Source organism: Podarcis muralis, chromosome 8 (genome assembly GCF_964188315.1).
Source record: "Podarcis muralis chromosome 8, rPodMur119.hap1.1, whole genome shotgun sequence".
Lineage (NCBI taxonomy): Eukaryota > Metazoa > Chordata > Lepidosauria > Squamata > Lacertidae > Podarcis > Podarcis muralis.
The window spans coordinates 7,871,906-7,885,490 of NC_135662.1; the positions used below are offsets into that span (position 1 = coordinate 7,871,906).

Below are 13,585 nucleotides of genomic sequence, written 5' to 3' on the forward strand. Positions count from 1 at the left end.
GAGAGAATATCAAACAAGCTTCCGGAGATTAATTGGCAGCCTGCGTTTCCATGGCGACAGTGGCCTGCATTTGCAGTTATTAAATAATATCCTTCCCTTTAATTTAATTAACCCTCAGCGTTGCACTTGGAGCAACTTGGTTGTTTAAGATGGGGTTGCAAGCTTGAAATGACTTTATTAATATTTTCCCAAATGAGCAATTTGAATCAGTAAACTGAAGAGAGAAGTTCATTATCATAGTCGCTTGTACTGCACTGTCATCTTTCTTTCATCCACTAGGAGGCAACAGAGAGTTTTCATGCAGAACTGAAGCTCTCTTCAAATCTAATGCTCATATCTGCCTTAAGCTTCAGTCCTATTTAATCAGCATAGGAATATAGAGAACTGCCCTGTTCTGAGTGAGACCATTGGCCCTCCAGACCACAGACATTCCCTTCCTGCCTATACATACTAGGGATGGAACCGGGGACCTTCTGAATGCGAAGCAGAGATGTGATTACCACTGAGCTGTGGCTAGTGATGGGAGAAAGATACAGTTCAATTGACATTTAAATACAAACTTGCCTAACTTGCAGTTCTGAAACAATACAAGAACCAAAACCATCACTCAAAATTCACACTTAATCTGAATTTTGCAATTTAGTTCTGCGGCCAAGTACCATGTCCAAGAATGGATATATTATGTTAAAAGCTGCATGGGAAAGAAGCAGAAATAAATAAATAACATAAAAATATACTGCAATTGGACACGGGTGACGCTGTGGTTCAAATCCCCATGACGGGGTAAGCTCCCATTGCTCAATCTCTGCTCCTGCCAACCTATCAGTTCAAAAGCATGTCACAGTGCAAGTAGATAAATAGGTACCGCTCCGGCAGGGAGGCAAACAGTGTTTCCGTGCGCTGCTCTTGTTTTTCCCAGAAGCGGCTTAGTTATGCTGGCCACATGACCTGGAAGCTGTCTGTGGACAAATGCTGGCACCCTCGGCCAGTAAAGCGAGATAAACACTGCAATCCCAGAGTCATTTGGGACTGGACTTAACTCTCAGCGGTCCTTTATCTTTACAGTGCAATTGCTTTGCAAAAAGAAAAGATGCTTATTGGGAGAAAATAAATGCATTAAGATGAATTTTCACAAACACTTGCCACACAGAAGTTGCATCGCTGTGCTGCACATGGAAGGTTGACCATTGTGCACAAAGGGATTTGCACCCACCGCTCTCTAAGTGTGGACCTCACAAACATTCTCGTACTTTTTGTTCCCAGGGAGAACAAGGGCTACCAGGTGAAAAAGGTGACCGTGGAGAAAGAGGTGAACCCGTAAGCACATTGTAATCTTCTCGCTTTGCTTGCTATAAGTACATCGAAAGGGTGAAGAGAGCTATTTCTGTTGTGGGGCTTGCTACAAATGTTTGTTCAGCGGAGGGAGAACCTGGGAGTCACCTGAACAGAAGAACTGATGGGATGTGACTTTTGTAGACATCTCCCTCCTTCTGACTCATTATGCAAGATGTCGAGCTGGGCATGTTTAGCCTGGAGAAGAGGAGGTTAAGGGGTGATATGATAGCCATGTTCAAATATATAAAAGGATGTCATATAGAGGAGGGAGAAAGGTTGTTTTCTGCTGCTCCAGAGAAGCGGACATGGAGCAATGGATCCAAACTACAAGAAAGAAGATTCCACCTAAACATTAGGAAGAACTTCCTGACAGTAAGAGCTGTTCGACAGTGGAATTTGCTGCCAAGGAGTGTGGTGGAGTCTCCTTCTTTGGAGGTCTTTAAGCAGAGGCTTGACAACCATATGTCAGGAGTGCTCTGATGGTGTTTCCTGCTTGGCAGGGGGTTGGACTCGATGGCCCTTGTGGTCTATTCCAACTCTATGATTCTATGATTTGACATTATTCCTGTCATTATGGGAGCTGTGTATATGTATGTCTACTAAAAGCTGCAAAATGTATGCAAGCGCATATCGCTTATTTCATCAACTTTAAATTTGTATATGAAGTTTCTAGTCTTCATGAGGTCTGTATACAACATCAGGTAGCTGGGAGAAAGGGACAGCTTCACAGGCAGGTTTTCCATCTCCCATTTTATTATTATTATTATTATTATTATTATTATTATTATTATTATTATTTATTTCCTGCCCCTTTGCTCTCATTGTTCCTTGATAACTAGCCTCTATTACCTCCTTTCCCCCCTATGTTCTTCTTCCCAGTATGAGCTAATAAATGACTGATTAATTCACGCTATGGATGGAGGAGGCATCGGTTTGGTTTGCTTTTTTTGAAGCAAACCTCCAAAACACTCCTGAACATGTGCACAGACAGGAACACGTCCCAGACATATTATGCACTTTTCTGGATTCTGTAATAAAGTTTCTCTGTGCACAAAAATATGTATCTTACATAAAATCTGTGTTCATGGTGCATATTTTGCAGATGAATGCATTAATAATAATAATAATACATTTTATTTATACCCCGCTCTTCCCAGCCAAGACTGGGCTCAGGGCAGCTAACACCAAGTATGAAACAATTGATTAAAATACAACTTAAAAACAAGATTAAAATACAACATTGAAAAACCTTGTGCATATTTTACATAAAAACGGGCTTTTGTGTTTACAAGAATGCATGCAAACTCTTTGCAATTTCCATGTGGACTTTTTGGGCAGACCTACAACCGAGCGCCAGGACAAAATTAGGCTGCTCAGTCCATCCCTGTGTGCAACTCGATATGTTAGAATCCTAATGAATTACTGAGCTTTTAAATGCAATTAGGAAGAATGAGGCCTTTACGTTTTTTCTAACTTGATTTGTGGCATTTAAAAAAGAGGAGGCTACTGCTTGATCTCTGTATGGTTTCCATGGGCCTAACATGATACTTAATTTCCCTTGAGAAAAATCGCATATATAACGAGGAACATTTATGGTTTTTTACCTTTCTCCTTTCCTTCCAACAGGGAGAACGTGGCATTCCTGGTAAAGTGGGGCTTCAGGGACCTGCAGGGCCGCCGGTAAGCCAGAAAAGCTGAATCTCATTAATAAGTAGCAAAGCAGCTCATGTGTGAAAGTCGTAATTCTGCTTCTTTTGATTTCGTTTTGGTTAGAGCAGTGCCGGTTCCAGGCTATTTTGCACTCTCGGCAAGGCTAACTGCTTGTGCCCACCCCCATTTATTTTTTCAATTGCTAATTTCAATTTTCAAAAACAGGTGTCTTCTATATTAAAAAGAAAAAGCACCACACTTGAAACTGTAAGAAAATGCAGGGATAAGTAACACGGCTATTTTTGATAACCTTTCTCAACTACAGCAGAAAACGTTTTAGCACACAAATCATTTTGAATAACCTTGTGAATTTTGATGTTAAAACTTAAGCCTCTTGAAAGTTTTCATTTCAGGCACATCAAAATCTCACTTTGCATGCCATTTTCTTCGCAATTGCCCTCAATTCCTTCAGGTCAAGTGCTGATGCTTGGGCATAATCAGATGATACAGTTGCCAAGCCAACTATGTCTCTTTTACAGGGTTATTGAGCTTATGTAAGTTGTTATAAATTTGAGCTTTGAGAAACTGTGTTCACCTGTTCCCACTGACATTGGAAGTGTGGGGAACATCCTTAGAGCAATAAAAAACATTAGCTACATTATCCGGGAGTTTTTGTTCTAGTATGAAGAGAAGTACTCCTTGTGGCAGTGACACGGGTGGCGCTGTGGGTTAAACCACAGAGCCTAGGACTTGCCAATCAGAAGGTTGGTGGTTCGAATCCCCACGACGGGGTGAGCTCCTGTTTCTCGGTCCCTGCTCCTGCCAACCTAGCAGTTCTAAAGCACATCAAAGTGCAAGTAGATAAATAGGTACCGCTCTGGCAGGAAGGTAAACGGCGTTTCCGTGCGCTGCTCTGGTTTGCCAGAAGCGGCTTAGTCATGCTGGCCACATGACCCGGAAGCTGTATGCCAGCTCCCTCGGCCAATAAAGCGAGATGAGCACCGCAACCCCAGAGTCGGCCACAACTGGACCTAACAGTCAGGGGTCCCTTTACCTTTACTCCTTGTGGCAACACACATTTTGTAAGTCTTTATGCTTTTTCTGTATGTTCACAGCCCAGATCTTCAGCATCAATATCTTTGCTTCCATTGTGCGCCAATGATTTTTTTCTAATTCTTGCAGCCTTAAGCATGTCTTCAGTAGATTTTTGGGTTGATACCGTATATATTACACAGAAAGCCAAATGGGGAATTACTGTATCTTGTTGTAGCTGCTGGAATCTCTCTTTAGCAGATTGTAGGGCTATGTCTAAGACAGTACAGTACTTTGAATTTCTGCTTTGAATCTTGTGGTGGTGCTTCTTGGGCCTGAAAAATCCCATTCCTTTCTCAAAGTTTGGTAGTGTTTCCAGCTCATTTACACTCTCAGTAGCACATATTGAAACTTGTTTTCAACCCTCACCACACCTGCAGCCCACAAGGCAGTTATCAGTCACTTGCAATTGGCTTGCAGCTGATTTTAAATCAGCTATCTTGTTTCGATATGGTGAGCTTCCCCATTCAAGGAGAAAGGAAGAAGGGAGACACGGTTGACACAGAATTGGGTGAGCCAATTCTGTTATTGACAGTCGGTAAAAGCTCCTTGTTGAATCTGGCACCTATAGAGGGGGACCTTGTTTCTCAGGCTCCGATGATGAGGCCTTAATCAGCTGCCTTGTGCAGCTCAGTTAGATGATCAGGGTTTATTATCTTTTCCGTGAATGGAAATGGAAACTATGTCCTTTGTTAGGGGAGCAGGTTCAGCAGCTGTCTTAGCACCTGTTTTCTGAGCCGGCTGCTTTTGTTTTGCCTGGCTCTCCGAACATCCGCAACTTGGTCCCTTCTCCCATCAGACTGAACCCTTGTTTTCTTGTATCTGTAGGGTATGAAGGGGCAGGAAGGGGCACCAGGGGGCCCTGGAGCACCAGGAGAGATTGTAAGTATTTGCTCTGCTTTAGAAACTCTTTTTCCTAGATAGTCAGAAGAGCGTTAGAAATTTATCTGTTACATATGAGCAACTTCCCTTGAGACACTCTGCTGGGGGAGAGGAGGTGTTGAGTCATCCAAACAGTAGGAGTCACCTTGCTCCAAATTCATTAATAATAATAATAATAATAATAATAATAATAATAATAATAATAATTTATTATTTATACCCCACCCATCTGGCTGAGTTTCCCCAGCCACTCTAGGCGGCTCCCAATCGAGTGTTAAAAACAATACAGCATTAAATATTAAAAATTTCCCTAAACAGGGCTGCCTTCAGATGTCTTTTAAAGATAAGATAGCTGGTTATTTCCTTCCTTCCATTTGAAGGAAGGGCGTTTCACAGGGTGGGTGCCACTACCGAGAAGGCCCTCTTTCTGTTTCCCTGTAACCTCACTTCTCACAATGAGGGAACCGCCAGAAGGCCCTCGGCGCTGGATCTCAGTGTCCGGGCTGAATGATGGGGGTGGAGACGCTCCTTCAGGTATACAGGACCGAGGCCATAGGTCTTTCAAGACCGGTGTTATGTTGTCTCGGCAGCCACTCCCAGTCACCAGTCTAGTTGCCACATTTTGGATTAATTGCAGTTTCTGGGTCACCTTCAAAGGTAGCCCCACTCAAATGAAACTCAGTTCTCAGGCAGTTCAAGCAAGTGTTTCCCCCACAGAAAAGTTGATGGGCCCAGTCTAGTGGGGATGTCCTGCCCAAATCCTGACTGAAATAAGCAGGATCTGGGTCCAGCTCCCATTCATTTCAAGAGAGTTTATCCCAGGGAAGTTTATGTTGGATTAGACGATGGGCCAATTCATATCATTTTGACATGGTGAAATCCCATCAAGTCGACTTTCTCCCAGGCTGAAGCAGTGAGCTATTGCGCATTATATCTAAATGGCTTGGGACCTGGGTACCTTAAGGACTTCCTTCTTCCATATATTCCTTCCTTCATGCTCCATTCAATGTCTAAAGCCTTCCTCAGCCTTAATGAAGTGTGGCGGAATACTGCTTGAAGCAGGGCCTCCTATGTGGTAGCCCCTATCCCATGGAATGCTTTGCCTGGTGAGATGCAGCAGGGCCCGACACTGTGGTTGTTGTTGTTGTTAAAACATGCCTGTTCAGAAAGTCATTTGGTTGAATGTTTCTCTGGCCATTGTTTTAACGCTGTTCCCTTTGCAGTTGTGTTTTAAGGTACATTGTTTGACATTTGCTAGGGTGGGGGGCTAAATAGAAATGTGATTATTTTTAGTAGTCACTTTGGAAGTGACTGGTGACTGTTATGTTTTGAACTTGTATGCCATTGTTTCTTTGAATTGTTTCTTTCTATACAGTCGTACCTTAGTTGTCGAACAGATTCCATTCCAGGAGTCCGTTTGACTCCCGAAACAATTCAAAAACCAAGGCGCGGATTGCGATTGGCTGCAGGAACTTCCTGCACTCAATAGGGAAGCTGTGGAAGCCATGCCGGTTGTTCAGCTTCCGGAAAACATTCACAAACCGGAACGCTACCTTCTGGGTTTGTGGCATGCATGAGCCAAAATGTCTGAGTACCAACATGTTCGAGAACCAAGCTACGACTGTAATGGCAAATGTTTCCCTCCATATCCCACTCCCCACCGCCCCACCCCAGACTAGAGCTGATCCAAAAGGTTCTCCCTCATTTAAGATGAACATTTTTAATTTGAAAATCAAAATTTTATTTGAAAATCAAAATTTATCCCAGTCTACATTTTCAGTGTGTTTTCAATGCATTTTCTATCTGTAGAAAATTCATTTCAAATAGCAAGTGCACTTTGTACTGAACCTGGCAATAGGACTCATTTTATACCAAATTTGGATTATAAATATTTTCCCCCCTCTTATTTCAAAAGGGTGCTCCTGGACCTGCAGGCCCCCCAGGGCTACGAGGCTTGCCTGGAAATGTGGTATGTATTGGGCATAACCATCAGCTCTGGGTATATCCTGAATAGCAAGGGGATTTGGATCATGATTAGGGATGAGGGGAAGATTCAGTTCAGGTGGCATTTAAAGGCGAATCTCCCTCATTTGCACTTCATAGAATCATAGAATTGTGGAGTTGGAAAAGACCCCAGGGGTCATGTATTCCAACCCCCTGAAGTGAAGGAAACAATGTGTGAACCGAAACACAGTCATCCTTCAAAATCTGCGCTTCTTCAGATTTTGCAATACTCCAGCCAAGTAATGTGTATAAGAATGTGCATACTCAGTCAAATACAAAAATAAAATAAAATATATTTATATGCTGCCCATCTGACTGGGTTACCCCAACCACTCTGGGCGGCTTCCAACAAATTTAATCACAGTAAGACATAAAACATTAAAAACTTCCCTATATATTACTGAAGATAGCATACAATATGTGGTATATTAGGGGTAATTGCTTTGCAGAAAGATGTGTATTAGGAGAAATTCATATTAAAATAGTAAGGAATTTTATAAGGACTTAAAAAAAATCTAACTTAGGTAGACATGTGGGGAACCAAATTTAAAATGAGAAAAATGCAAGAAATGAGAGAAAGCAAGATTGCATTCACACCATAAAGTTAAAGCAATATCATACTACATGAATTCTCTCAATGATTTCCCGTATATCTTCCTACCACAGAAGGCTAACTGGTTCATGTTATTTTTCTCTACAGGGTGTACCCGGAGATCCTGGCCGACCTGGAAATGATGGCCCCAAAGGAGAAAAGGTACAAAACTGCTTTCTTGAAAACATGCCTGTCCAAAGCGTCTCTCTTTCTCTTGTATAGAAAGAGACCACATGTTTTGGTTTACTTACAAATTCTCCAAATGTCAGGTTCATGTGTTATTCCATACAGCATTCAGAAAATGCTGCACAGACAGTAAAACTTAGTTTCATTCCAAAGTGGTGAAAGTTTCTATATTATTGGTGAAGGAACTCAAGAAAGGCTTGTGAAAGCCATGCAGTCTGAGCTTGGAACAACCAGCTGAGATTTCTTTACATGCTGAGCTTCTCAGGTAGACTGAAAGCAGAACAAAGGCTTGATTACCCAGTCCCTCGCCAAGGTGAGCTAAGCCTGGCAGGACAGCTTACTCTATGATTTTAACCCCTTCATGCATTAATTATACTTAAGCATGCTGGTTATATGAGGCTGGTTATCCCACAGTCATATCTTTTGCAGGGAGATCCTGGAAAAGAAGGGAAGCCAGGAGCACCTGGGCCTACAGGTGAGCCAGGAGGTGTTGGAGAACCTGGATTACCCGGCAAGGGTCGAGATGGCGATAGAGTAAGTCTCACTTGTAAACTGCACACGCAACCAAGTAGTTAACAATTTAGGACTGAGTGCATGTCTCTTGCTCCATTTCTTTTTGTTCTGTCGATCATCATCCTGTTCTTCTGCTTAGTATTCCATGCCTTGTCTTTAGGATGAACTGGGAAAGTTTCAAAAATCAATTTGGAAATAGATACACGTATAGTTTTCTGCAATTTTCAGTTCGCATCTCTCTCTTTTCAAAAGCACGTTATGAAACAGTACCAAAAAAAAAAAATATTGTTGATAAGTATTGTGCAATGGCATCAACATTCCTGTTTGCACAGTGATTTAATCAATGATACTTGTGCACACTGCTAACCTCTGAGGTAGGGGGCTGGGTGTGCAGATGTTGTTGGACAGCAATTCCCCACAGTCCCATTCTGGGTGGTCAGGAATGGTAGGAGCTGTAGTCCAAGATTTTCTTTTTCTTTGGTGTGTGTGATCCCATAAGGAAAGCAGAAATCAGCCCCATGAACTACAGTTTAGCAGAAGTCCAAAATTAATTATGGGGAAATGGCAGATTGCCAACTAAGTACTTTATGCAAAATAAGGTACCGGAAATTCATGATGGAATCCTATGGATGTTGACTCTGCAGTGAGATCAACTGCATTCAATGGGGCTTACTCTCTAGTATGTGTGTATAGGATTGCAGCCTATAAAAACCAGTCTGAAATTTGGAAGGAGGGGATTTATTAAGTGTCTCTAACCTCAGAACTGTGGACCTTTATAGTAGGATAATCAAAGGAAGCAGGAAAAGGCTACATGTTCACAATTGCTAAAAGGAGCCTTGAGCAGTTGAGGGACCAGAAACCTTGGATGTGCAACTCAACAAACTTTCTGCCTCCTTTCCCAAAGAGGTCAGGCAATTCCTTCCTTGGTGCAGTAATATGCACTTGAATAATTCATGGCTTTTACAGGCCATTGCCTGTTGTGTCCTCAAAATAACAAATAAAGTCAAGTGGCACCACAGAAAAGAGTTCATTAGCAAGTCCTGCTTGGTTCCAAACAGTGACTGAGCAAAATGGCCCCTTTTACGTGTATTGCAACCTTCTCCAACTGGGGCCTCGTGATCTCCCATCATCCCTGACCATTGGTCATCCTGTCTGGGTCTGATGGGAAACGCAATTGGAAACATGTGGAGCACCAGGTTGGAAAGTCCAGTATATAGTCTTTGTCAAGCAATTTTGCGTCTTAATCTGCAGCTACCTGCAAGTGACAGAGCTAAAACAATTTCCTGGGTGAAGACCTCCACACCTGAAAATTCTGTTTCTTTTATAATATACCAGCACATCTGATATTCTGAATTGCTTCCCCTAAACAATATCAGGCTTTTTTTTGATACTAATTCTCCATCTTTCTCACCCGCTAGTCCTTTTAAATTTTTGCTCACATATGAATCTTGTGATCCTCACGCACTTGAGTAATAACATTTTAGGGCAATCGTAAGTCTGCTGTTGGAATGTACTTCTGCATCCAGTTTAAATAGTCCCCCCCCCCTACACTTTGGGTTCTGGGTAAAGAATAATTATTATAATCATCATTATATAATCACCAAGGAACATAACTGAGTTTTGCTATCTCTAAGAAGAACAATGTGATAGTTGTAGGCGCCTTTTTCCTTTTCTGAAGACTGGTTTCTTAGACATTTTCATCTTTCTCAGTTGGTGACATTTACTTTATAGTTCCATCTATTTCTAGGGAGAAAGGGGACCACCGGGTTTGCCTGGACCCTTTGGGCAGAAGGTGAGTGCTCTATCTTGTCATTCTGTTGCATTTGATCATTACAATAGTGTTAGATCATCCCAAATGGACATTCTTGAGGAGGCCTAACTCTGATATTTTCTCTCTCATAGGGAGATCGAGGGGCTCCTGGACTTCCAGGTCAGCCAGGAGACAGGGGGGTACCAGGCATCGGACTTTCTGGACCACCAGTAAGTACCAAGCATGCTGCCCTCTGGCCTATGATACAACGCAAGCATTTGTCAATGGCTCCTTGGGCTGTAGGACTTGTATGATCTGAGCCACCTGCCAGAGGTGGTTTTAAGGTGTTGCAGCCATTGTGGCATGGGACGCGGGTGGCGCTGTGGGTAAAAGCCTCAGCGCCTAGGGCTTGCCGATCGAAAGGTCGGCGGTTCGAATCCCCGCGGCGGGGTGCGCTCCTGTTGCTCAGTCCCAGCGCCTGCCAACCTAGCAGTTTGAAAGCACTCCCGGGTGCAAGTAGATAAATAGGGACCGCTTACTAGCGGGAAGGTAAATGGCGTTTCCGTGTGCGGCTCAGGCTTGCCAGAGCATCGATGTCACGCTGGCCACGTGACCCGGAAGTGTCTCCGGACAGCGCTGGCCCCTGGCCTCTTGAGTGAGATGGGCGCACAACCCTAGAGTCTGTCAAGACTGGCCCATACGGCCAGGGGTACCTTTGCCTTTTAGCCATTGTGGCGGGACTGGGCACTGCATTGCAGAGGGTGTGGGAATTTTCAGGGAGGCAGGAGAGGCTATATTGTTTGATGATATCCTTCCTAACTTGCATTAGCAAGTTCTATATATTAACAGAGTTTAAACATTCCCCTTTAAACACACATCGGTTTGATTGTTGCAGGCTCGTGGGAGCCTCCCCATATAAGATTCCTGGTAAGATCCCTTCTTGCCCCTCTTAAAAAGAATAGACACGGCAATCTTATTAAAGTCTATATAAAAGTAATTTACTCACATTTATTCAGTTCACAGTTGGATCCTGAAGGCAGACTTAGGTTACAAAAGTATATATATATAAATGTGGAACTATCCCATAAGGGAGTTAGTCCCAAGTGACTGCCGGCAGTCACTTCTGCTAACACGTAGAAAAACAAAATGGAGAAGAGAGAGCAAAAGAAAGAGGTGTGCTCCTCTACCCAGATTAGGCCACCCCCACATCTAGTCACATGCAGAGGAAGTTTTGTCCCAGCTCAGGGGGAAACAGGAAGTTTTCTCCTGGCTGGTACAAAGCACCCCCTAGCACAGGCAAACTCGGCCCTCCAGATGTTTTGGGACTACAATTTCCATCATCCCTGACCACTGGTCCTGTTAGCTAGGGATCACGGAAGTTAGAGTCCCAAACATCTGGAGGGCCAAGTTTGCCTATGCCTGCCCTAGCATGTCCATTCCAGGAACGTTGTCCTTGACTGCTATGTGTTTCACATCCCACAGAGGGTACCACAACAGTGCTGCAGAATGGAGCAGGAAAGCTGAGGGCACCAAATTTGACTGTCACACAGAGTACCGCTGACATTAGAGAACCCAAAGTCTGCCTCTGCGTCGGCAGTGGGTGCAGAGCTGGCAGCAGCACCTAGTGTTGCTGGACAGCTGTTGGCATCCTGGAAGCTTGGTTCTCCCCATCTCTATTTTGCAATTTGCCAGTGGTACCTCGGGTTACATATGCTTCAGGTTACAGACGCTTCAGGTTACAGACTCCGCTAACCCATAAATAGTACCTCAGGTTAAGAACTTTGCTTCAGGATGAGAACAGAAATCGTGTGGCAGCGGGAGGCCCCATTAGCTAAAGTGGTGCTTCAGGTTAAGAACAGTTTCAGGTTAAGAACGGACCTCCGGAACGAATTAAGTACTTAACCTGAGGTACCACTGTACAACATCCCTGCAAAGTGGATTAGGCTGAGAGTTTGTGACTGGTCCAAATGTCACTCAATCAGTTTCATGACTGAGTGGAGATTTAAACCCTGGCCTTCGAGGTCTTAACCCAACATTGCACTGTCTCCACTGGGAGGGATTAAGTAAAATGGGTTTTCTTAGCGTAAGGATATTATGAAAATAAAAGGAAATGATAGTGGCGGCTTTTGTTTTTAAACCTCAATTTGTTCTTTTAAAAGACTCGAGGAACTATATCAGGAGGTAATCTGGTTATGTGTTTGCAGGTGTGATCTTAAAAGGGAACACCATCTGCTAAATAATAGTGTAGGAAAATCTGGATGGTTAATATTATGTTCAAGTTAACCAAGTTAATTCTGGTTGTTGTTTTTTTTAAATGTTATGCTCATTTTTATCCTATACCTTCAGTGCATTCAGAACCTCAGGATGATTTGCAACAAAACAAGCAAACATAGCCAAGTGCAAGATTAAAGATTAACAGAATAAAATACACTTTTACAGAATAAAAGAGTCAGAATTCACATACGTTGAGTAGGCTGAGATTGGTTAAGATCAGTCCTCCTGTGACTAATTTTCTGAGTGACTGGGAGTGTGTGTGGGGGGGGGGGGGCAAATAGCTCCCTTTATTTGAATGACAACTAATGTGATTAAAACTCACAATGCCTTTCTTTCTTTCTTGTGTTTTTTTCAGGGCCCCACAGGACCACCTGGAGATAAAGGCCCATCGGTACAGTATGTCTTTCTAAGTATGCACAGGTTGTGGTGTTGATAGGAAGGAAAGAAGGTGGTGTCCTAGAATCACAGAACTGTAGAGTTGGAAGGGACCACAAGGGTCATCTAGTCCAACCCCTTGCAATACAGGAATCTCAGCTAAAGCATCCAAGACCGAAAATTAAAATACAATAGTCTATTAAACATTAAATAGCGCGGGTGGCACTGTGGGTAAAAGCCTCAGCGCCTAGGGCTTGCCGATCGAAAGGTCGGCGGTTCGAATCCCCGCGGCGGGGTGCGCTCCCGTTGTTCGGTCCCAGCGCCTGCCAACCTAGCAGTTCGAAAGCATGTCAGAGTGCAAGTAGATAAATAGGTACCGCTTTATAGCGGGAAGGTAAACGGCGTTTCCGTGTGCGGCTCTGGCTCGCCAGAGCAGCGATGTCATGCTGGCCACGTGACCCGGAAGTGTCTCCGGACAGCGCTGGCCCCCGGCCTCTTGAGTGAGATGGGCGCACAACCCCAGAGTCTGGCAAGACTGGCCCGTACGGGCAGGGGTACCTTTACCTTTACCTTTATTAAACATTAAAAGCTTCCTTAAACAGGGCTGCCTTCAGATGTCTTCTAAAAGTCTGGTAGTTGTTATTCTCTTTGACATCTGGTGGGAGGGTGTTCCACAGGGCAGGTGCCACCACCGAAAAGGCCCTCTGCCTGGTTCCCTGTAACTTGACTTCTCGCAGTGAGGGAACCGCCAGAATGCCCTCGGAGCTGGACCTCAGTGTCTGGGCAGAACGATGGGGGTGGAGACGCTCCTTCAGGTATACTGGACCGAGGCCGTTTAGGGCTTTAAAGGTCAACACCAACACTTTGAATTGTGCTTGGAAACATACTGGGAAGAAACGGCATTTGTGCAGGTAGAAGTCTTTGCAGAGGGC

General features: G+C 43.8%; 1 protein-coding gene across 1 annotated transcript in view; it reads left to right on the top strand.

Annotated features, from left to right (window-relative positions):
• Positions 1 to 13,585, top strand: part of COL22A1 (collagen type XXII alpha 1 chain) — a 195,080-nt gene that overhangs the window by 137,109 nt on the left and 44,386 nt on the right. Inside the window, exons 34-42 of the mRNA XM_077932713.1 lie at positions 1,264 to 1,317; positions 2,962 to 3,015; positions 4,906 to 4,959; positions 6,875 to 6,928; positions 7,664 to 7,717; positions 8,171 to 8,275; positions 10,002 to 10,046; positions 10,157 to 10,234; positions 12,634 to 12,669. Of these exons, the coding sequence (XP_077788839.1) occupies positions 1,264 to 1,317; positions 2,962 to 3,015; positions 4,906 to 4,959; positions 6,875 to 6,928; positions 7,664 to 7,717; positions 8,171 to 8,275; positions 10,002 to 10,046; positions 10,157 to 10,234; positions 12,634 to 12,669 (534 nt within the window). The remainder of the gene's footprint in view (positions 1 to 1,263; positions 1,318 to 2,961; positions 3,016 to 4,905; positions 4,960 to 6,874; positions 6,929 to 7,663; positions 7,718 to 8,170; positions 8,276 to 10,001; positions 10,047 to 10,156; positions 10,235 to 12,633; positions 12,670 to 13,585) is intronic.